This window comes from Babylonia areolata, chromosome 12 (assembly GCF_041734735.1).
Source record: "Babylonia areolata isolate BAREFJ2019XMU chromosome 12, ASM4173473v1, whole genome shotgun sequence".
In the NCBI taxonomy this organism is placed as follows: domain Eukaryota; kingdom Metazoa; phylum Mollusca; class Gastropoda; order Neogastropoda; family Buccinidae; genus Babylonia; species Babylonia areolata.
Genome location: NC_134887.1, coordinates 21,639,321 through 21,664,916, shown reverse-complemented (window position 1 = coordinate 21,664,916; position 25,596 = coordinate 21,639,321). Strand labels below are relative to the sequence as shown.

The following is a 25,596-nucleotide window of genomic DNA, read 5'->3' as shown; positions in this document are numbered from 1 at the left end:
GACTGACAATACAGTATAGGCCACGAAGACACTGCATCATATTTTGGGCCAAAGTTTTATATACAGGCGTCATCTATTTTATGTGCTAAACACAGCTGTGACGGAAACAGCCAAGGAGATCCTGGGAAAACACCGCTCAACCAAGAAGCCCTGGATCACATCTGACATCCTGGATCTGTGTGACAAGCGGAGAGAGCTGAAAAACAAAAAAGGCGAGACAGAAGGAGCGAAGGAGTACAGAGCAGTCAACCAACAAATCAAGGAAAGCATGATAAAGGCAAAAGAGAACTGGATTAAAGAGCAGTGCCAGGAAATTGAAGAAAACCTGAAACATAACAACAGTAAGAAGGCATACCAAAAAACTGACCAGCACAAAGCAAGAGCGAACCACCACCATCCAGGACAAAACCGGAAAATGTCTCACTGAAGAACAGGACATTTTGAAGAGGTGGACTGAATACTGCTCCGAGCTGTACGGTCACAGAGCCACGGGAGACCCAGAGGTACTGAACGTCCCTCCAGCAACCAACAACGACAACCACCCCATCCTTCGAGAAGAAGTGGAAGCAGCTGTAAAATCGCTGAAAAAGGGGAAGTCAGTAGGAGTGGATAATATCCCAGCAGAGCTGGTCCAAGCAGGGGGAGAAGCAATGATCACAGCCCTCACAACCATCTGCAACAAGATCTGGCAGACAGGGGAGTGGCCAACACCGTGGACCCAGTCAATGATCATCACTCTCCCCAAGAAAGGCAATCTACAACAGTGCCAGAACTGCCGCACGATCAGCCTAATAAGCCATCCCTGCAAAGTCATGCTAAAGATCCTGCTAAATAGATTGAAGCCACAAGCGGAGAAGATCATCGCAGAGGAACAAGCAGTTTTCAGACCAGGGCGCAGTACAACAGAGCAAACCTTCAACCTCAGGCTACTGTGTGAGAGGTACCTCCAACATCAGCAAGACTTCTACCACGTCTTCGTGGATTTCAAGAAGGCGTTTGACCGAGTATGGCATGCAGCTTTATGGGCCACCATGAGGTTATATAACATCAATACCAACCTGACCCGAGTGATACAGAACCTCTACGACAAAGCCACCAGCGCAGTCTACTTCAACAGTAACATAGGGGACTGGTTCAGAACCACAGTCGGAGTGAGGCAAGGCTGTTTGCTCTCACCAACTCTCTTCATCTTCCTGGAAAGAATCATGACTGATGCACTTGAAGACCACAAAGGAACAGTCAACATCGGAGGCAGAGCAGTCACCAACTTACGTTTCGCCGACGATATTGATGGTCTAGTAGGAAAGAAGAGCAGCTAGCTAGCTTAGTGGACCACCTTGATAAAACCTCTAGAGCCTATGGCATGCAGATAAGTGCAGAGAAGACCAAACTGATGACCAACAACACCAATGGCATCAGCACTGACATAAGAGTGGATGGCCAGAAGCTAGAAACTGTCCACAGCTTTAAATACCTGGGAGCAATTGTGACAGATGAGGGATCCAAACCCGAAGTACTCTCCAGGATTGCACAGGCGACAGCAACACTCACAAAACTGAGGTACATCTGGAACGACCGGAACATTGCACTCGGCTCAAAGATCAGACTGATGCGTACCCTGGTGACATCAATACTCTTGTATGCATGTGAATCGTGGACCTCAACAGCTGAAATAGAAAAGAGAATACAGTCCACTGAGATGAGATGCTTTCGAAGACTCCTGGGCATCTCCTACAAAGATCATATCACGAACGAAGAAGTTCGAAACAGAATCAGGCAAGTCATTGGGCCCTACGAAGACCTATTGACCTTGGTCAAGAGACGCAAGCTCAAATGGTATGGTCATGTCACGAGATCATCAGGGCTTGCCAAGGCATTCCTGCAGGGCACAGTGCAAGAGGGGAGAAGGAGAGGCAGACAGAGGAAGAGATGGGAGGACAACATCCCAGAATGGACGGTCTTGAGGTTGAGCGATCCAGTCAGGAGGTCAGAAAACCGAGAAGATTGAAGGATGCTGGTTGCCAGATCACCTGTGGTGCCCCAACGGTCCACAAGACTACGGGATAGGTGAAGGTGAAGGTCATCTATTGGATTCTGTAATTCGGTGACACACCACGAGTTTTGGTCTGTTTACAGACAAATGATCCCTATCACGTCCGCTGCATCCCACCAAGCCTCTGATCAGTGTTTTCGTTTCCTTCCATTTTTGACTCACTTGTGTAAACAAAGTGAGTCTATGTTTTAACCCGGTGTTCGGTTGTCCGTGTGTGTGTGTGTGTGTGTGTGTGTGTGTGTGTGTGTGTGTGTGTGTGTGTGAGTCCGTGGTAAACTTTAACATTGACATTTTCTCTGCAAATTCTTTGTCAGTTGACACCAAATTAGGCATCAAAGTAGGAAAAAATCAGTTCTTTCCAGTCAACTTGTTTAAAACAATATTTCACCTCTGGGATGGGCACAAAAAAATAAAAAATGAAGCCTAATTATATGCAAACTGCATTTACTGCTATATATATATTTTTTGTATTCTCTAAACTTGGCACTTTGATCTGATATTCTGACCCAACAACAAGAGCAGTCATTATTATCATTTTTGGTTCAAACAGGAACTTCTTTTGCTAAGCATGGAAGTTTTATTTATTTTGCAAACGTTTTGGTGCAGATAGTAACGAAGGGATATTACTCTGTAATTAATGCTAGGGGATTAATTTGCTTTAAACTAATCTTTCCCATCTTAAACATTGCATTTTGAAATAATACTCAATACATAAAAAGCTTGGATTTTTTTTTAAAGTGTATCACAAGTGAGTCTTGAAGGCCTTGCCTGTCTTGTTTTCCATGTTCTCCGAACCATTTCACTCACATTTTCACGTGGAGTCCAAGAACACATGCGTCTGATACAAAACTTTGGGAGTTTCCATAGGAACTATGGTTCCGGTAGCGGGGATTGGAAATGAAAATGATGTAAAGAGAGAGAGAGTACTTAGAAACAAGTGCAGATAGACAAACACACATTACTGCTCAGCGCTTCCCATCAGCTTACTCACAGATATACATACGAGGTACACACGGGAGTAAGAATTGCTCCCTTTGCAACTGGGTTTATTTTAATGTGACACAGCACTCGTTCTCAGTATTCGTTTACCGTGTTTTTTGACACACCAGGATTTCTTCGACCGCATAGAAACGCAGACGGCAAAGGACATGGAGGAGGCGGCGGAAAATTTCCACGCCATCGGGCCGCAGGTGACCAAGATCGAGGGTCTGGTGGTCAACACTAACACGGGCCGCAACCCGGAGATGAAGGACTACTTTCTGTACTGGGAGAAGAGGGTCTTTGACACCATCACCAAGGCGAGCATTGCACAGCAGTGTTGCATCGTGCTTTGCAAACACTCAGGGACTCGTGCACGAATGCATTAACACACATACGCTCGCACGCGCGCGCGCGCGCACACACACACACACACAGACAGACACACACACACACACGCCGAATCAATACAATGTAATCCTTTGATCTCTGTTGAGGAAGGGAGGACAGTCTCAACATATGATGCAATAGCTGCTTACATCACAGAAAAAATATTAAAAGTCAACTGGGCGTGATTATTTCACGCGGGCGCTTAGTTTTGTGTCTCGTCTTATACCAGGTTCAAGTCTACAGACGGACAACTCCCCCCCCCCCATCCTCCACACACACACACACACCTTTTCCCCATACCCCTTCCTGTGTGAGATCTGGGTGTAAAAGAGTGGAGTGGGTTGGATGCCTGCGCAGACTCGAAACAGTGGACTTTGACTTGCAGAGGTGCCACACACCCCGACTGCACGTCGTCTGCTATTGTTCTTTTCCATTGTCACGTGCGTTTTTGTTCTCTGGCCAACGGAACACGTTTTGTTGACGAAATGCATTTTACGTCTGAGTATATATGAATAGGAGTATGTAATAATTTCAGCTTTTCTTTTCCAATATTTATATTGTTTAGGTTTTACTTATATATTTGTATACCTACTTTTTAACTGGGTATTTACGAACACAATCTTGCGTATGTCCTATGAGCTTATACTGTGTTAAGCATACATTATCTATTGAAGATTCATTGTTGTTATTGAACCATGTGCGCATAATCAAAGTGTTTATTATTGAATGGATGTTTTTTCATTTATTTATTTATTTATTCATTCACCTGTTTTAAATGTCGCCTTATCATCAGCAAACATGTTAACAGTGTCACTTTTAGAGATAATGAATTATTCTTGATTGTTGTCAGAAGCAGTATGTATGGTTTGGTGTTAAGATGGTGCTGGGCAATCTGAACAAGCTGAACAAGGCAGTGCTGGAAGAGAAGCCCCTGTTCCAAATTGACGCTCTGCTGGCAGTACCAGACATCATCCTCAATCCCCACACCAATGAGATCTTCAAGCTGATGCTGCAGTCCGTCCGGGACACTCTGGAATGGTAGGAGCATTATTGTCGTTGTCATTGTTTTCCTGGTGGTGGTGGTGGTGGTGGTGGTGGTGTGGATTTCTTTTGCTGGTGACAATGGTAGGTTATGGCAGTTGATAAAGGGGGTAGCTGTTTTTATGTGGCTGTATGTGTTGTGTTGTTGTTGTAGTACTGCTGGTTATGATGTAGCTCATGGTGTTGCTTTGCTGGTGGTGTTGTTGTTTTCAAGTCTTGAATTTGGTGTTTGGTTTTAGTGGCATTGGCGGTTATTTTTGCCTTGTTCTCATTCTAATAACATGCACGAGCGCGAGAGTACAATCATGCGCAGGCACACTCACGCATGCACGAATGAACAGAAATTGCCAGGAATATCCGCTGCAAAAGTATTATTGTCTTGCTTGACTGTATGCATCCATTCTGGTTTCTGTCATCACCTTGCATGAAGGGTCAGCTCGAATGTTGATTTTTTAAATGATGGTCGCTTGTGTTTTCTTATAATGATGTGAAGAGTATCTGAGAAAATTAGGAAAGGGGTGTGGATAGGTCAGGATACCTAGAAAACCTTAAGTGCTTACTCCCCCACCTTGTCCCTTACAATTTTTTAAGTAGCTTTATCTTGTCAACCATTCAAACAATTAGACTACCGCTATTGAAATTTGACAACTGAAATAAGATATCAGAATTGCTGATGAGATGCTTGTAAAACGCAGCCACATAAAATCGGTGATTCAAGCAATAAGTGTGAACAGACTTGGGGATCCTGACAGAAATAATCGTTCCTTTTCTTTCCTTTCCTTTGGTTTTGCTTGCTTCAGCGATTTTGTATTTTAAGCGCGTTAGTCAGAGATTTTTCATACTCTTTTACTTCTTTTTGTGTCCGTTATGCAATCAGTCGTAAGGACAAATACTGATCGCAAGTGCATGTCTTGTGCCTGTTTGCCATATGACACTGTTTGTATGTCCAGTTTCTGTATGCATGTCGTTTGATCCGAGTCGTTGTGGACGTGCTGAGTGTTGTGCGGTTTGGGGTTAGGGGTCTTGCCCTGACAGCCCTGACATGACTTATGTTTTTCACTCCCGGTGAGCTGAGCTGTAAAGTGTGATGGTAACGGTGGTGTGTGTGCCAGCCTGAAGATGTTCGAGCGGTGGATGAAAGGCACGTGTATGATCACCCCGCCCCAGAAGATCGAGGGGGAGGACGAGCCCTACGTGTGCAGTTTCCAGTGGGACCTGCTGCAGCTGCCCGAGGTGGGCGACACGTTGCAGCAGGTCAACGGCACCATCAAGACCGCCCTCACCCAGGTCGGCCGATACTTCGACCGCTTCAAGAAGTACAAAAGCGTGTGGAGGACACAAAAGGACAAGGTCGGGGTGCTGGACGGTGCGATCGTTGTGTGCAAGGGACTCTACTGGTTTTAGCTGACAGTGACAGCAAGAGAGAGAGAGGGAATGAGCAAGATCAGAAACATACAGAGAGAGAGAGAGAGAGAGAGAGAGAGAGAGAGCATACAAATGCGAATACGGATATACACGAATTCTGTGGGTTTTTTTTTCAGATTTAGGCCTAAGCCCCCAAATCACATAATCAGTTTTCCAGCCTGTTTTTTTACGCTAATAAAGATGATTAATATAGTGACCAGGTCATATTGATACTATTCAAATTAGAGAGGAGAGGCAGAGAGAGAATGCTAGTTTTATAACAGAACGCTATTCATAGTTCCAAACAATCATTCGTTCACACAACTACGAACTAAAATCCGTACATGTACGTATATATGAGTTGTGTTACTGCAGCCATACTCTCTTTCCTCAATGCGCATTCACCCACGGCTGGGTCAATTCTAGATATAAACTACATGATCATTAATACATTAAAAGAAAATTCGTACAAGGATGTTGGAGATTTCTTTTCATATGACAAGAATTTCTTGACTATCTAGTTTATACAAAACAAAGCCATGACCTTGTCGGCTTCAACAACAGGTCAGTTCAGTACTCAACATTCTTACTGCATTGTAGTGGGCTTAGTACGTGCTGTCCTAAGTACGTAGGCTAAATCAGAACAGACACTACTGAATACCCCCAAAGTGAATTAGTGCCAGGACAGGGTCTCCTCTGGTGTGTGGCTTTCTGGCGGTGGTGGAGTGATGGCGTCTGCCTAGGAAGCGAATCTGAGCGCGCTGGTTCGAATCACGGCTCAGTCGCCGATATTTTCTCCCCCTCCACTGGACCTTGAGTGGTGGTCTGGGCGCTAGTCATTCGAATGAGACGATAAACCGAGGTACCGTGTGCAGCATGCACTTAGCGCACGTAAAAGAATCCACGGCAACACAAAGGATTTTTCTGGCAAAATTTTGTAGAAAAATCCACTTCGATAGGAAAAATAAATAAAAGTACACGCAGGAAAAAAATATCTAAAAAAAATGGGTGGCGCTGTAGTATAGCGAAGCGCTCTCCCTGAGTTTCACATAGAGAAATCTGTTGTGTTAAAAAGAAATACAAATCCAAATAATATCTATAGTACCCTGTGGACGGCCGACGCAGGGATTGCAAAAGTACGAACTCGGTTGTGGCCGTTTGCTCTATGAATGAACAGCTTGGGAGTAATGCCACTGCAAATGAAGCGGCAGCACAAAAAAAAAAAAAAAAAAAAAAAAAAAAAAAAAAAATGTATATCCTACTGTCTTCCCTTCTTTTGTCGACCACAGAAAAAAAAACTATGGATAGTTTATGTACACACGTTTCGCTATATTTTCACACTTTTTTTTGTTAGTATACTGTCCATTATTTCGAATCTTTCCAGTTGATACAGCCACAAAAGAACATTTACTGAGGAACAGTCTTACAGGTACTTAATATAATATGCACGTTACGGTATATTTCCCACCGTTCACGTTTCTTTCCCGTACGTAACAAATCAGATGACGGTGGGCCCATGGATTGCTGTCGTTTAGGATCCTGCTGCTTTTAATACCCTCTAAAAGGAAGCCTTATAAATATAATATGAATATAATGTGGAGTACTGGCTAAATAGTGATGATGGTAGTGACGATGATGATGATCATAATGACGATGATGTCAGCATTCGTGAAACGACAGCGGTGATGATGGCGATTTCTCTGGAGAGATACCAAAGCAGACTTGATAACGTCAACGGGCCGGCGGTGTGATGGCAGGTGAACCTGGTCCAGAAGCTGGTACAGCGTAACCCCAGCCTGAACACGTTCGACGATCACCTGCAGCACTACCGGAAGCTGATGGAGGAGATGAAGGCCATACCGCCCACGGTGGACGTGCAGTTCCTGCGCATTAATCTGACGCAGCTGTCCTCCGCCATCGAGGAGCACGCGCAGCAGTGGGTGACCCTGCTGGGGACCACCCTCAGGGACCGCGCCAAGGAGGAGCTGGATCACGTCGTTTCCAAAATGAGAGTGAGAGGCTTGGGAGTGGCCTGCGTGCTTGGTCTGTGCATGTGCTTGTGAAAGTGTTTGCATGTGTGAATATAATGTGGTTGTTGTGAGTATTTTTTCATACATGTTGTGTTGTGGTGATGGTAGCGGTGGTGATGATGGTAGCAGATATGTACTCCCGTGTATTCGACCGTGGTCACTGTTGTACTGTGTAGTTGTGCTGTACCGTGTCATTCCGCGTCGTAATGCGCTGTCTGTGCTGAATTACGTCATATTATGTGTAGGATATTGGTGTTCTGCATTGTGTTACGTCGGTTTGTATCACGTGGCAGAACATCTCATTTGTGGTATCCCGTCGAATTCCGTGCATTGTTCCGTCACCTGTTCTGCACCATACTTCGCTGTGCCGTGCTTCACATGTTTTATGCAGAGTGTAATGTTCTCTACATTACGAATTCTGCGTTTGAGATGCTGTTTCCTACAGAATGCGGGGAAAGAACTGACGGTGGTCACAGCAACATAACAGCGAGGGCAAAGCAAATGACTTGGTGTGCTGCTGATACTATCGCAACGCACGTGTTCTTGGTGCTTTTGATGTCCATCCTTACGTAATGATCATGAATGATGATTCTATTTTGCCGATACGAGAACGGGCGATTAGTCCAGTACTTACACAGACTTTCGAGACAAAGACAAGGATAAAAGGTACAGTTAGCTAACTTCAGGAGGAGCTTGCTGCTGGATCAGCGGTATCTGATTTGCAGTTTTCTGTCATTGTCACTCCGTTGAATTGTTCGTCTCGGTGACACCTGTGCCCAGAATCAATGGAGTTTGCAGACGGACACGTTTGAAGGATAGGCTGTCTCAGGATGCAACATGAATTATCGATAATTCCGAGGGTGTGGCAGGAATGTCATTGGGACGCACACGCACATCCATCTCCCTTCCTACCTCAGTCTATCTTCTTAGTCTTGTCTACGATAACATAGCCTGTTTCACAATTTAAGCCCTGGGAGATCCGTGTGAGCAGCTAATTCCAAGTCTGTCCAGGTAACTTTCCATCCATGTGCTGAATTGTCTTGCCGTCTGATTCACGTTTTTAGCTGCAAAAAAATAGACTGACGTCATGAAGAGGAGTGTTGGCACAAGAAAAGGTATCACTCCCACTGCACATTAAGAATGAAGACAGTTATATATCTTTGTAGGTTTTGTCTTCACCTCACATCCTGTGTTCTGATGGTATATACGCAAAGCAATGTATGCCAACGAAGACTATCACTGTACGTCCAAATGATGTCCCTTGGATGACAGATGAAATTAGGCTGCTAATAGAGGAACGTAAAATAATTCATAAATTAGCTAAACAAACTAACAAACCAGAAGACTGGCAACAATTTCGGTGTTTTAGGAACTATGTTACATATAGAGAAAAACAAAGACAGCTTGAGTATATCACCAATTTAGAAAATAAGATAACAACTTCATCCAATTTTGGAACAAAAGAATGGTGGAAACTTGTTAAGTCATTTTTGAGAAAGAAAGGTGTTGGGTCAGATGAAATTCCCCCTATTATATCTAATGGTATTGTCTATTATAAAAACAAAGATAAAGCTGATGTTTTTAACAACTTTTTCATTTCACAATCCACTTTTGAAGACAGCGAAAAAGATTTACCTGATATTCCATTCCTCGACTTAGAACTTACAGACATAGCGCTTACTACTTCTGATGTTGAAGGTGTTATTCTAAATCTAAATAAAAATAAAGCGGTAGGGCCAGATCTTGTACATAACAGATTGTTAATTGCCTCATTGCCAGCCATTCTAGACCCACTAACCAGGATTTCAACAAAAGCCTTCATGAATCAAAATTTCCTCTGGTATGGAAAACAGCACATGTAAATCCTCTGCACAAAAAAGCTTCGAAGGAACTTTGTAGTAATTACCGTCCAATCTCTTTGCTTAGCTGTGTTGGTAAAGTCCTTGAGAGATGCATCCATAAGCAAGTTTACAAGTTTTTTTCATCAAATCATATTTTATCTCCTTCCCAGTCAGGTTTTATTCCTGGTGATTCGACAGTAAATCAGTTGCTCTGTATTTATAATGACTTATGCTCATCTTTTGATAATGGAGTCACAACCCAGGCTGTGTACTTTGATATATCTAAAGCTTTTGATCGAGTTTGGCATAAGGGACTTCTTCTGAAGTTAAGAGCGAATGGCATACGAGGCAAATTACTTGACTGGTTTTCCGATTACCTCTCTAACCGTATCCAAGCAGTTGTTACAAAGAGTGATAAGTCTGATTACAAAGGAATACCCGCAGGTGTTCCTCAAGGCTCTGTACTTGGTCCACTATTATTCCTTATCTATATCAATGATATTGTATACGACATCCATTCAAACATTAAGCTATTTGCAGATGATACAAGTATGTCCTTAGCACTAAACAACCCAAACATCCGTGCACAAACACTCAATTCTGACTTAGAAAAGATAGATTCTTGGGCTAAGCGATGGAAAGTCAAATTCAATGAGGGGAAAACAGAGTTATTAAATTTTTCTCGAAACACTGACACAATTTTACCTCTTACTTTTGGCATCACACCATTACAAAGTACAGACACACATAAACATCTAGGCGTCATACTCCAAAACAACTGTAAATGGGAGGAACATATTAAAAGTATAATCAATGCTGTAACTATGTTGGTTTCTTGTCTTAAGACGTATAAGTACAAGTTAAATAGGAGAGCATTAGAAATCATGTACAAATCATTCATATTACCACATTTTGACTATGCTGATATTGTTTGGGATAATTGCACAGATGCACAATCAGATTCTCTGGAAAATTTACAGCTTGATGCATTAAGAACCATAACTGGAGCTGTTCGTGGGACAAGCCACCAAAAAATATACCAAGAATCAGGGTTCTGTACACTTAAGGAAAGAAGGAAAAGACACAAACTTGTGCATTATTTCAAGATGGTTAACGGTCTATGCCCTAACTACCTAAATGGTCTTGTTCCTGGTCTTGTTTCAGACAATAACCCTTACCATAGACGCAGGTCATTGGAACGCACCGTACCAAGATTTCACACCAAACTCTATCGGAAATCATTCATACCATCTACTACTTATCTCTGGAATTCTCTACCTGATTATGTTAAAACCAGCAATTCCTTAAGCCAGCTTAAACATTACCTATGTGCTAACGATGCTGTAGTGCCTAGCTATTATTACTATGGTAAACGGAAGGAACAAATCATTCACTGTCGACTTCGTCTAGGGATTAGTGACTTAAGAGAAGATATGTTCAACAGACATTTAATAAACGACCCACTTTGTGCTTGTGGCACTGCAAGCGAAACTGCTGAACATTATTTATTATTTTGTCAAGACTTTCATATGGCTCGGGCAAACACAATCTTAAATTTATCTCCAAACTACATTCACGTTAAAATTCTGTTGCATGGAGATCCTGTTCTCCAAAATCATACAAATATATTCATATTTCAAACTGTCCACCAGTTTATCTCCGATTCAAATAGATTTTAGCTTAGAAAGTATTGTGAAGAAAGAGTACAACATGATTCTATTTGTAAAATATATGTTGAATTTTTTTGACTGACCAAATATTCAAGGTGAATGGATTGGCCAATGATCTGTTAGAATTTCTCCTCTCCCCTCTGTTCCCCCTCCTCCACCACCTTACCCTCCATTCTTCTAAATTTTCTTCTTCTTCTTCGTGTTTTTCTTCTATTAGGCCAATTACTTTGGTGATAATAAATTTAATCTCATGTTAATATTGATATTAGCATTATTTTACTATATTATGTACTGTTTGTTTATTTGTTTTATTTCATTATTTCATTACTTACTGTTTATGCATGTTATTTCATACAAGTCATAATATGGTTCATCTGCCGTCATGATAAAATTGAAGTGCAACGTTATGAGCACAGTATAAGCTTTAAGCTTGTTGATGCTCTTTTGTCATTCAATGCATTGTAATCATGTGTATTGTTGAATAATTAAAGTTTATTTAAACCATATACACAAATTGATGGAGATGTTGTAATGTGCACTTTTTGGTTGGTCATAAAACCCTTTGGGTGTTGTTCATGTTTCGTTAAGGAAAACATGAACCATTGATGATCTGCTTTACGTTGACACAATATTCATCGCGTACCGGTACTTTTCTTTCCATGCATGTAATGCATATATTTTGCTTTTATTCCAGGATATTTCCTCCGATCTGGACTCCGCGCCTATAGACATTGAAGACCTCAAGGCAACACTGTCCGTGATCTCTGATATCAAGGCCATCTCCATGGATACCGAGTTTAGCATCCGAAACATCAAGGAGAGCTACAGGATTCTGGACAACTACAACATTGAGGTCATTCTCAGAATTATCTTAATAATGTTGTCTATGAAATATGAATTTTAAGAAGAGATTATAAAGATGATGCGATTATCATGATTACGATAATCAATCGAAAGTCTGTGATCAGTCATCATAATTATCAGTATCCATGACTGATGTTGAATTTCTTTAAGGTTAGGTTTTGAAAGAATACATTGAAATCTATACATTGTATATGTCTGCATATTCACACACGCAAGCACACACTCACTCACCAGCTCACTCACACTCACTCATTCACCTTCACTCACTTTCACTCACATACTCACTTACAAAGAGAAAGAGATTATCGAGGACCATGTTTATGTGGAATTATGCCCATGTATGTGCAGGTGACTGACGAAGAACACAGCCAGGTTCAAGAGCTGATGAAAAACTGGGACGAGGTGGTCTGGAAAGGCAAGGAGACGGATGCCAGGCTGACCACCACCAAGACGAAATTCACCCAGGTACTTCAGTTTTCAGAGGATTTCACATTTCCTTTTCCGTTATTTTTAACAGCACAGGAAGTAACACTTTCTCGAGGAGAAATGACGACAGCAAAACAGCTTTATGTTGGTTCAAAATTGCTGCTTGAACCAGGACCATCAGTGTACATAAAACGAGCGAGGAGTACTGGCTAAATGGTGTGATTATTGCGATTTTCATATTTACATAAATCATTCGTCTTCCATAGGCAATGAATAGTGGTTTTTAAGTTATTGTGTTTGTGATATGTTTCTTAATATTGTCCGTTTCTAAGTCGGTTACTTGATGCTTTGTTTCTTAATTCATCCGTTACTGTTAATAATAACAGCATAGAAGGTAACCCCGATGTGCCGTTGATGATGTGTTTGTCGAGCAGACTGCCCAGGAACAAATCGCACAGTTTCAAATCGACCTGCAGGAATTTGCTGACCGTTTTAAACTTCAAGGTCCCGGCAGCGTTGGCTGCGACCTTGACAAAGGTATGTGCGTACGTGCGCAGGTGTGCGGAATGGGGGTGGGGGTGGGCGTGAAGGTATGCGTATCATGGAATTGCGTGCATATCTGTCTGTCTATATTCTATCCACACATTCAACCAGCTTCCATGTTCATACAGTCTACATTCTCAAATGCCAAGGGGCTACAACAGAAAAGTGGTGAGAAATAGGAATATTGCAGGCTGCGTCAATGACGCACCTTGCTCTGTAATAAATACTATTGATATCGGCCAGCAAGTAATTGTGAAAAGTGGTGCCGACAGGTTTGGATATGATGAAGAAGTATACGGAAGAGCTGGACTTCATGGAGCAGAAGAGACAGGACTACACCAACGCCGAAAAGTTGTTCGAACTGCCCATCACCAGATACCCACAGCTCATGAAGGTGCAGAAAGAGATGAATGCGCTAGAGGCCATCTATAACCTCTACAATGCACAGAAGGTACGCTCTGTGTGCCGGGATCATTGTGCCACATATTACATGTACATGGTTACTTTCCATGTTTGGAAATAGACGACACATTTCATGTGTTCATGCAGCTGATTACACCTACGAGAAATCTCTGTCACACACACACACACACACACACACACACACACACACACACACACACACACACACACACACTCTCTCTCTCTCTCTCTCTCTCTCTCTCTCTGTATCTCCCTCTCTGTCTGTCTGTCTCTCTCTGTCTCTCTCTCTCTCTCTCTCGCCCATGTCACATTATATGAAACAGTACTTTTGGAATGTAAGGAATGCAAACACAAATGCCATCCAGGCATTGGACACGTTAAAGCAATAATCAAGAAAGCGACTATAGTAGAACTGTTTTTGCGGTACTAAGGGTTGACATATCCGTCTGTTTTCTTCTCTTTTGTTTCATAGAACAATGGGCACCCACTACATATTTTTAGATATTTTTTTTGCTGCCCCATCCGCACCGTTTCAGTGGCATTACTTCTCACGCCGCTCATTTCGAGTCCCCCATACACAGCCACACCCGGGTTCGTCTGTCGTCTCAGCGCCAGCAGTCCACAGGGAACAACCGATGTTAGGTCGCCAGGAGGCCACACCAGCCTGCTAATTTTAACGCAGTTTCATCAAAGCCCCGTTAGTCAGAGGATTCAGGGTGACTCAGGATGAGTTAACTGGTTCATTGAAAGGCCCACGTCGAGCAGGAGGCAAAACAAGAAGGGACCGGGTCAGAAACGACATTAGCAAAGATGGTTTATGTACACCTATCAAACTATCACCAGTGCATAAAGTGGTTTGATCACCTAACAAGAATACCAGCTAACCAGCCAGTCCTATGAGCCTACAACACCGAGTACTCAGGCTTCAGAGCCAGGGGAAGTCCACGCTAACAGTGGATTGACGGAGTTTCAGACACGCTTCTTGTCCACGGCGTGGCGCTAATCCAGGCCTCCCGGCTTGTCACAGATCGCCAACTTCGGCTCCCCGCGACACCAGCCCGGTAAAACGGTCGGATAAAGTAAAGAAAGTGAAGAATGGTGAGAAATTAGTGTGAAAAGGGTAAATAAATTATGAACATGGTCTCAACAGTCTGCTTTTCATTGTTAGAATTTTTCTTTGATCTGAGTGCTTTGTTTGCACGCATGTGAAGTCAGGCCATTGCATAATTCATATATGTAACAGACCCCAATAGCGGCATCTTCAATACCCGCATTGTCATTAACCATCATTGAAATACAGAAAACAAAAAGAAAGAAACGCTCGAACAGGAAAACCAAATACCACTATCCACTGCCTGTGCAGGTGGCCCGAGACCACTGGTCAGAGACCCTGTGGGTCAACCTCAACATCCAACAGCTACAGGATGGCATTGAAGGCTTCATCAAGACGTTCCGCAAACTGCCCAGAGACACACGACTCATGTCCGTGGGCAAAGCACTGGACGAGAGTATGAAGGAGTTCAGAGACTCTCTGCCTCTGTAAGACATAGGTGGTAGATGAGGGTGGATGACATTGACTGGCTCATGATAAATGTGATACTGATAATGATATAAGTTTATATTTTTTTGTGAGACAAGTAATGTGATGTATATTGTATGCAGGAGAGATCCATCCTTTCGTGAGGTATATTGTCTAGAGTTGTTTGTTTGTACCTGTATCGTTATTGTTTCAAAGCAAATTGACTTTACATGGAGGGTATTTCGATGTAATACAAAGATAAATCTTTAAAGTTTACAGGATTTAGCAAAACGTTTGATTACGAATGTGTAGCTTAAATTTATTTTACGCTATTCACGGATTCAGTCATCATGATTTTTTTTCTATTTACATCTTTGGATCACATTTAATTTTCTGCATCCTTAGTTTATCATTTGATGGTGTAGGGTGTGTGTCATTTGGTGACGAATCCATTTGAAGGAAAACAAGTAAACAGAGAAATGGTTATTTGTCTTTGGTAGACAAAAACCGATATTTATTGGTGAAAGACTAGATTCACACAATCGCTGTTGATTTAATCTCAAACCACATAACAGCTGTTGATCACCATGTGGTTGACATCTCAAACCGCATAAATGGTGACCAAGAGATGGTGTTGGCAGTTCAGACCGCATAACTGTTGACGCCAGGTGTGCGGACCTGAAATCCGATGCTTTACGGGAGCGGCACTGGAAAGAGCTGATGCACAAGTGTGGGCAGGACTTTACCTCATCGCCAGAGGCAATGAGTCTCAGCACGATCTTCGCCATGCAGCTGTACCGCTTCAAGGATACCATCATCGATATCGTTACTGCTGCCGCCAAGGAGATGAGCATTGAAAAGGTTCTGTGGCTGCATTACGTTTACCTTGCTTTGTGTTTGCATGGTTGTCGGTAAGGTGTGTCACTGTCTGAAACGTGGTAATCAGGAGGCCAAGGGGTCTGAACAGAAGATGTATTTTGGTGTGAGAAGAACAACAGTAGACCAAAAACGATTAAAATATCTGACCAGTGAAAGGTGTGCGCGTGTGCGACAGTCCGCCCATGAACATCGAGATAGTCGTCTTTAGGGAGAAAGACAATTAATGGTTGTGATGCTGTGGTTGTTACCATCCTTAGGCTTAAGCTTCACTGTCGGAACGTTCTCGTAAAAAAGATATTTATAATTTGAGTGATGTATAACTATGGTATTATGTTCATAAATATCACTTACTCAAGGATACAAATGAAAAAAGTGGTATATTTCAATCACTGTGCTTTTCACACGCTGCTCTGTCATCATCTTCATCATTAAGATGTTTACAGCTTCCAACTTGGAAAAGTACTCTAAAATGTTCGATTGTGGTATTAATCATTCGTCCCATTCGTATATCTCGGCACGTGGGTATTTATACTGAGTTGTGGAATGAATATCAAAAAGACATAGTTTATCTAATGCAGTGTCTCTGTTGCAGAGCCAGTAAGGGAATGGACGTTGCGAAGTCCTTTAGCTGTAGCAGTTTTCTTGTCACATGGCACCGTAATTAAACCTTTATTTCACATCATCCTCGATATGGTTCCGTTTCTTGATGGCCCCCACCTCCTTCGTTTCCATGCACAAATTCGGGTTGTGACAGCTGTCATGTTCCTTGTTTGGCCCCGTGTGCAGGGCGTGAAAGACGTGGAGGAGACCTGGGGTGGTATGAAGTTCATCGTGCTGACCTACACCAAGGGCACGAGCAACCGGGGCTACGTCCTGGGTCCGGTGGACGACATCATGCAGAGTCTGGACGACACGTCCATGAACCTGCAGAGCATGTCCGCCTCTCGCTACATCGGGCCCTTCCTCTCCATCGTGCAGAACTGGGAGAAGGCCCTCTCTCACATCTCGGAGGTCATTGAGGTGAGTGCAGGACTGTAGGAATGTATTCGTACGTGTTATTGAGACAAGAGACTGAGAGAGACACGTGTGCACGGATTCAAAACAAAACAAACTGCATTGCCGAATGCATTGATATGATATGATATGACATGATATGGATACTTATAAACCTGTCGTGTATATGACTCAATGTTTGAAAAGCGCTTAGAGTTTGGTCTTTGACCGAGGATAGGCGCTGTATAAGTATCCATATTATCATCATTTATCCTCGGTCGGAAACCAAGCTCTAAGCGCTACCAAGCAAAAAGCGCTTTACAAACACGGAGCCATTTGCACAACAGGCTGCCTACCTGGGTAGAGCCGATTGGCAGCTGCTGTTGGGTGCTCATCATTCGTTTCGTATGTCATTCAGTCAGGTTTCAGCCACGCACCCATATACATTCATACAGACATCTTACATTTCACGTGTATGACCGTTTTATTTAATTAACCCGCCATGCATGAAGGCAGCCATATCCCGTTTTTTCGGGTGGGTGGGAGGGGGTGGGTATACTGGGTATGTTCTTGTTTCCACAACGCACCGAACGCTGACATTGATCACAGGATCTGTAACGTGCATATTTGATCTCCTGCGTGCTTATGCACACAAAGGGGGTTGAGGCACTAGCAGGTCTGCACATGCTGACTTGGGAGATCGGAAAAATCTCCACCAGGCGCCGTTACCGAGATTCGAACCTAGGGCCCTCAGACTTAAAGTCAAAAGTTTTAATCACTCAACTATTGCGCCTGTCATTGGTCATTGGTGTGTGTCAGGTGTGGATTCAGGTTCAGCGCAAGTGGATGTACCTGGAAGGCATTTTCATCGCGGGAGACATACGTTCTCAGCTGCCTGAAGAGGCCAAGAAGTTCGACCAAATTGACAAGACCTTTAAGAAGGTAGGCCTGCCATCAGACTGCTTCTTCTACAACTACAAGATTGAAAACTTTTGCTAGTTAGTCTTAAAAACCTTCTTAAAGCTTGATTTTCAACATTATAATTTTTCATAGTCTTTCAAGTCAGGCACAGCTGTGTGTTTTACACCATGGTTTGACAAAACGACTACTACTGTTGCTTCTACCTACTACCACTACCACTACTGCTGCTGGTTTTGCTACTGCTGCTTCTGTTGCTGCTGTATCTGCCACAACAATTATTGCTGCTGCTAAACATTACGTCGGCGAAGAAGTATGGCGCAGTTTGGATATTACAAAATTGAAAATCTCTGCAGAAGTTTGCTTTTTCATGTTTTACCCTTTGACAGAGACAGCTTCTGAGCTCAGTCAAGCTATAGAGGCCATAGTCATGACAGAAACGCCCCGATGTGCAGATCATGAACGGTACCCACTCGAATCCGTTGATCAAGACAGCGTGCCACGTGTCTGGCCGACTAGAGGAGCTGCAGATGCTTAGCTCAGAGCTGGAGAACTGCCAGAAGTCGCTCAACGACTATCTGGACTCCAAGCGGAACGCCTTCCCTAGGTTCTTCTTCATCTCCGACGACGAGCTTCTCTCCATCCTGGGCAGCTCTGACTGCACGTGCGTGCAGGAACACATGATCAAGGTGTGCTTGACCTTGTGTGTTGGCAGTTGACGTCAGCATTTAATTATTTATGTATACGTACAGTACAGCATTTAATTATTTATGTATACGTAAATGAATCTTTTTCCTCATACTCTGTCTGTTCTCTTCCATACCTTCAGCTTGTCTTCTTGTGTGGCCTTTGTGTAACAACAGGTCCTTTATCGTCTATGTAGCATAATGAATCTGGATACTTATCATGAAGCTGTGAGTGTGTAAAGGTGTCTTTGGTGACAGTGCTTTGACGTGATAAAATTTATAAGACAATAATGAACTCAATCCTTTGTTCATTTTTTGTTGTTGCATATGCAGGTCAGTGCGTACGAGTGTGTGTGCATACGTGGTGTGTGTGTGTGTGTGTGTGTGTGTGTGTGTGTGTGTGTGTGTGTGTGTGTGTGTTGTGGTCGTCATTGTGTGTGTGTGTGTGTGTGTGTGTGTGTGTGTGTGTGTGTGTGTGGATTGGAAGGTGTGATAGTGTTTTCGCCTACATTCTACTAGAAGCTAAAATGTATATATATATATCAGTGCAAAGTACGAAAAATCTGCATTGTTCATTAACATCTTCCGGAATTGTTTAGATTTAAAACATAAAATCATGGAACATAATCACACGAATAAACCTAGAAACGTATTCTTTTCAAACAATATGGATGCCTTACAAACATATCATTGACAATATCCAGTCTTGATTTTTGTTGTTGTTGTTGTTCTATTGCATTTTTCTAGCTTCCTGGCTACTCACCGGATTCAAAACTTAATTATCCAGGTCTTTTTTTCAATGAATTCATGGTGTCATGATTTACCACAATCTACTATTTGACACAAACACAAAGTTGTTTATTTTGTAATGAAAATGAAATGTAAGCCCCTGCCCCTCCCACCTCTCATTTATTTTATCGAGCTGAAATTTCAGTGATTTTTAGTTGCAACTATGTAATACCAGTGCTAATCAGCAGACTGCACACTTGCTTGTAACGGTTGAAATACTGCATTTTTTTATGAAAGTAAAATCATGTTCTATAATGCTGGTGTGTATGTGTGTGTGTGTGTGTGTGTGTGTGTGTGTGTGTGTGTGTGTGTGTGTGTGTGTGTACGCATATATTCATCAATGGATTGACGGATGCATAAATGAAGTTATATCTGTGTTATTTTCTGTTGTGTAAATCGAAAAGAATGATAACAATCGAAAAAAGAAAACCTTATAAAAAAAAAGTGCGTGCCGATTGCAGACAACAACTTTCTCTTCAGTAAGAGAAGCAAATAAAAATGCATACCTTCTATGATATAGACAGCTATAGAAATCAACGCCAGCTGAGAACTTTCTGACACGTTGTGTGTATGTCAGATGTACGACAACATCGCATCTCTGGTGTTCCTGAAGACGATAACGGCAGAGATGGTGGCCACAGCTATGAAGTCCGCAGAGGGGGAGGTGATGGAGTTCAGGAAGAACATCCCTGCGGAAGGCCGTGTGGAGGAATGGATGACCAGCGTGCTGCAAGAGATGCGCAGGTCCAACCGACTCATCACCAAGGAAGCCATTTTCTACTACAAGTTTAACAAGACCAGGTGATGAAAGCAGGGCACAGAAGAAGATACGTTTATGGTGAAGTAGCGCCGTTTGATTCTGTTCCGTGTTAATGTGTTGCTTCAAGAAAGGACTACTTACTGCAGGCTATCAGTTTAAAAACATGAGGCGTCATGCACGAGAAGGTCCAAATCTTAGTTAACTGGTGAGATAAGTTAAAGGGCTATCCACTGCGACTGAAGCAGATCATGCGCAGTGCATAACAGACAAGACTGTTTGAAAAAATAGCTGTGTATAGAAAAGTACATCATATAACAAGCTGGTTGACATTGTTCATTTCAAAAGTCATTTTTCTTGAATTATCATGCCATGCTGCTGTTTAAATGTACGTTAGATATTCGGAACATAAGAAGCTGATACAATGTTGCATAATGCATTGATAGCTGCGCTAAGGAAAACAAAAAGCAAACTCAGCCATTTCTAGAATGCATCAGCCTATACAATAGATAACAGACGGTCATATACATAATATGACATTATGGTTATTTTATGTTTGCCTACAGGGATATATAAGGCTGAAAAAAAGAGCAAACATTATAATTAGAGAAGAGGGAATTGCTGGCATAGAATCTCCAGAAGGCTTCTGGTATCAAGGCACTATGCTTAAATTAATTTGCTGGCTTCCTTTTCATTACAGAAGCAGAAAATTGGAGATTTGAATGTACTTGAGTGTTTAAACAGATCGATATACCTTGATAATAGAAGTGGGTATTACAAACGTATTCGTGACTGCATGTAAAAATGAATCGCGTATTGTTGTGTACCTTATGGTAATGAAACGACGTGTTTTTGATAGAGCGCGAAAAACTGTATGCACCAATGTGTATCGTACCGATCACCGAAAGAGGTAAACAATACATCGCTGTGCACCTGAACATGGATCAGAAAATAATTTGGGATTTTGTGGGTAGAAGAGTGGAATGGATGTTGATAGAAAGAAGCAAATTTGTCACTGTGTAGGCATAAACGCCATCATCAGTTTCCGGGGTTTGTGTGTGTGTGTGTGTGTGTGTGTGTGTGTGTGTGTGTGTGTGTGTGTGTGTGTGTGTGTGTGTGTGTGTCAGAGTGGACTGGATGCTGGACTACCAGGGCATGGTGTGTCTGGCAGCCAACCAGGTGTGGTGGACGTGGGAGGTGGAGGATGTGTTCCGCAAGGTGAAGAAGGGCGCCAAGACAGCGCTCAAGGACTACGCCAAGCAGCTCCACGGCCAGATTGATGAGCTCGTCGTCAAGGTTGTATCACTGGGACCCTCCTTTGCCTTTATCACACACACACACACACACACACACACACACACACACACACACACACACACACACACACACCTACACACATATTTGTTTGGAAGAAGCAGTGGTTTGTTTTGCTGAAATTATTCGCATCTGACATTGTAATTTCCCGCAACGTTAACGTCCTGGATGACGCTGTATGGCGACCTTTTGTTTGATACCGTGCAATGACCGGTGTTAACAGCATTTCAAGCACGTCTGCCAAGAACTGCTCATTGACGTCAACGCATGGGAGAAACTGCTTATGGTAGAGGTCTCTAAAGACCCGTGCTAAGTGCACATGAGAAAGGTAGAAGTGTTACATAAAAAAAAACGAAACTGTTACATAAAAAAAAACGAAACTCAGACGAACTGTTTGAAAACCAGTTGAATACGCAGCCAGACGAAGTCTTGTGTTATACATTTTATATCACAAATGTACTTTTTGTGTCAACAAAACAACCGAACGGACGAGAAATTAACAGACTCGTTATTTTGATTTGCGATACCAATAAAAAAAAAACGGGCAGAATAATTATAACTCGAATACCCTCTCTTTCAATATTCCTGTGTCGCAGGTACGCTCGAAGCTGTCCAAGAACGACCGGGCCAAATACAACACTGTCCTCATCATTGACGTGCACGCCAGGGACATTATCGACGGTTTTGTTAGAGACAGGTTGGCATTCAGTTTGCACTGCAACACTGGCACTAAAACATTCCTTCAGATCTGATTTGCTGGACACTTGTTATATTATTTCTAATACGGTTTGGTCAGACAGGCAGATTAGTGGAATGATTTTAAAGTTGCGATAAACCATTGCACTGGTGCTATATTACGTGGTAAAGAATCACTTAAGGAATATGTGTGTGGGTGCGCGGAGTGATGGAGAGAGAGAGAGATGAGTACAAATCGCCGACAGATTCTTCTGCAATGACTTCGTGAGTAGAGCCAGAAATATCGATGCGTGATAAGCAAATTCTTCAGTTCATGGAGTGAAACGTGACTATGACTAATCAACCATTCGACATATAAAAACTACACCAAAACAGCAACACAGCAATGACAACAACAACAACAATAAGAAGAATAAAAAGAAGAAAAAAAGTCCACATCTAAAGTCCCCGCCCCCCCCCCTCCCTTACTCCCCCACCCTCCTCCCTTGCACACACATGCTCGCCACCACCACCACCAGTACCACACTCGTGACCTCTGTATGTTGTCAGTATTATGGACGCCCGGGAATTTGAGTGGGAGAGTCAGCTGAGGTTCTACTGGGAGCGGGAACCTGACGAGCTTGTCATTCGGCAGTGCACAGGTACTTTTGGCTACGGCTATGAGTACATGGGACTGAACGGGCGTCTGGTGATCACCCCCCTCACTGACAGGATCTACCTCACCCTCACTCAGGTACACACTGCACGAAATAAAGGGGTTTCAATGAGACTGTTAAACATGATACACGTACTCACAGCTACAGGATCTACCTGACTCTGACAGGTGCGACCAACCCAAAATCAACGTCAAAATGAGGCCAGAAGTGTCGAATATCAAAACCATAGGAGAGTGTCTATGATCTTTCTCAACCTCTCACAAGAACACCTGGCCCCAGAATTTTACTTTCCTGAATGTTTTACATTAAGATTGCTATGCACATTCTGTCGGGGAAAGGTGTACGGAATATTCGTTTATTTTATTTCAAACGCTTTTCTGTTTACATGCATTTGAAATGTGCTGTTGATGTTACACAGTTGTAATTGAAGCAAACAATAACGTCTTTTGACCTGAGTTTAAAACTGTGGGCACACTTTTTCGACGAAACATGATCAGACGTGGACAGCATAGATTCACCGAATATCAAAGCTTACCGAGTGACCATGACACGATTTTCCTCTTAATATACATTTTATTTCTGGGAAACTGTTAATAAAATATTCTTCAGCGTGTCACTGGTTGACTTTTGAACAAATCCAGGTGGTGCTTATCTGGGGCAATGAGTGTGTGGAAGTGGATAGAGTGTTTATCCCTCTGAAAATGTGTGTGTGTGTGTGTGTGTGTGTGTGTGTGTGTGTGTGTGTGTGTGTGTGTGTGTGGTGTGGACAGGCGCTGTCCATGCAGCTTGGAGGGGCCCCTGCAGGCCCTGCCGGCACAGGGAAGACGGAGACCACCAAGGACCTGGCCAAGGCCCTGGGTCTGCTGTGTGTCGTCACCAACTGTGGGGAGGGCATGGACTACAAGGTCTGCACACACTGCCACGGCCTCGTCGCTCTCTGTTGTATGTTGTTTCTCTCTGTGATGGCTTATGTCTGCAGCCTGCTGGTCGGTGTGTCTGTCTTTTGGTGTCCTTTTCTCTTATATTGGAATGCTTTCCACACCCACACACCCACGCACCCCCCATACATATATATTATGACAACTTTTCTTATTGTGAAAATAACACTTGAAACTGTTATTTCCTGCTGATTTAAAGAAAGACAATATATAAAATTATATATATATATATATATATATATATATATATATATACATATGTGTGTGTGTGTGTGTGTGTGTGCGTGTGTGTGTGTGTGTGTGTGTGTTGCACGTACGCATGCACTTGTATTTTTGTCTCTCTGTGTGATAACCACGAGATTCGGTTGTCTGTGTCCGTGTGTGAATCTGTGTTTGTGTTTCTTTTGTAAACTTTAGCAAATTAATTTTCTCTGGAAATACTCTGTCTGTCGATACCAAATCAATTTTGTCTATATAGCATTGAAAAAAAACCCAGCTGTTTCCATACGTTCTATTTATGATAACAGTGTACTCCTAGGAGAACACAAAAAGATATAAAGAAGCCAAAAATGTTTCTTAAATAATTTTTTACTAATGTGTATTTTTTTCTGAATTCACAAAACGTGGCACCTTCATCTCACATACTGATAAAATGATTAATAGCAGTCTCTTTATCATTTTTAGTCCAGGCAGGAAGTTGTACATAGTATGAAATTTTCATTGCTTCATTTATTTGCTATGAACAGCGATATTCTGCCAAGAAATCTGAATATACTATGAAAAATGTCCTTATACATCTTAAACATTACATTTTGAAACATTACTTCAGGCATGGGTAAACTATTGTGTTTTACACTCACTGTGAAGATCGTACACAATGTACATTTGCTCAAGTGGTCGTTTTGTCGGTAAACCGTGCTGCTCATAAATTATTCCCTTGAATCATCTTTTATAAGGAGGGCATGCATTTAATCGGTAATTCGGGATACTGTATTATTGAAATGAGGCGAAAGTAGCCGCTAAATATTATTCAGAGAAAGATTTGTGCATAGGCCTCATCACTTACTGCATAATATCCCCGAACGACCATCAGACATGAAGAAATGAAGAATTTCAGTCCACAATTTGTGAGTCGCACGACAGCAAAAAACCCAAAATAAAACAAAATAAGAAAAAAAACAATAAAAAGAAAATAAAATCAATAAAACTCCGATTTAATGTGATGCAAGTGATATTCTTGGATTGCCTTCAGACATAAGTCTGAGAATATTAAACTTCTTTCTCCTGAAAATTGTATAAGATCAGCCAGCTGCATGTGAGTTTATAAAAAAAGATGGACATTCATCACTCCTCTCACGATTGCTTGTCAGGGTGTTTTAACCGTGTAGCCCAATGTTCAGCCACGGAACGCAAAGTAACTTTTGACTGTATCGCGAGCGCATAATTATGGCAGTATAAAGCATGGAACAAACAGCCGTAAAAATTACATCAAACTGAGGAATGTGAATCTGAAAATGTGCAGGACCAAACGCTGGTGTGCATTGTGCTGAATGACGGATCGTGCGGTGTGTGTTTGTCAGGCAGTGGGTAAGATCCTGTCTGGCGTGTGCCAGTGCGGGGCCTGGAGTTGTTTTGATGAGTTCAACCGTATCGACGTGTCCGTGCTGTCCGTCATCTCCACACAGCTGCAGACCATCCGGAATGCCCTCATCCTCAACCTCTACAAGTTCCTGGTCAGTCCCGTGTCTGTCGTTTCTTTTCCTCTCAACATAAGTTTATTTTCGTTTA

The 25,596-nt window shown here is 42.5% G+C and overlaps 1 protein-coding gene across 1 annotated transcript in view; it reads left to right on the top strand.

The window, feature by feature from the left end:
• Positions 1 to 25,596, top strand: part of LOC143287862 (dynein axonemal heavy chain 10-like) — a 124,285-nt gene that overhangs the window by 32,672 nt on the left and 66,017 nt on the right. Inside the window, exons 21-39 of the mRNA XM_076596099.1 lie at positions 3,163 to 3,351; positions 4,299 to 4,459; positions 5,575 to 5,812; positions 7,624 to 7,878; positions 12,102 to 12,260; positions 12,620 to 12,736; positions 13,132 to 13,234; positions 13,513 to 13,691; positions 15,027 to 15,202; positions 15,851 to 16,043; positions 16,848 to 17,081; positions 17,874 to 17,996; positions 18,428 to 18,661; positions 20,025 to 20,248; positions 21,332 to 21,500; positions 22,115 to 22,215; positions 22,764 to 22,947; positions 23,641 to 23,775; positions 25,389 to 25,541. Coding sequence (XP_076452214.1) covers positions 3,163 to 3,351; positions 4,299 to 4,459; positions 5,575 to 5,812; positions 7,624 to 7,878; positions 12,102 to 12,260; positions 12,620 to 12,736; positions 13,132 to 13,234; positions 13,513 to 13,691; positions 15,027 to 15,202; positions 15,851 to 16,043; positions 16,848 to 17,081; positions 17,874 to 17,996; positions 18,428 to 18,661; positions 20,025 to 20,248; positions 21,332 to 21,500; positions 22,115 to 22,215; positions 22,764 to 22,947; positions 23,641 to 23,775; positions 25,389 to 25,541 — 3,327 coding nt within the window. The remainder of the gene's footprint in view (positions 1 to 3,162; positions 3,352 to 4,298; positions 4,460 to 5,574; positions 5,813 to 7,623; positions 7,879 to 12,101; positions 12,261 to 12,619; positions 12,737 to 13,131; positions 13,235 to 13,512; positions 13,692 to 15,026; positions 15,203 to 15,850; positions 16,044 to 16,847; positions 17,082 to 17,873; positions 17,997 to 18,427; positions 18,662 to 20,024; positions 20,249 to 21,331; positions 21,501 to 22,114; positions 22,216 to 22,763; positions 22,948 to 23,640; positions 23,776 to 25,388; positions 25,542 to 25,596) is intronic.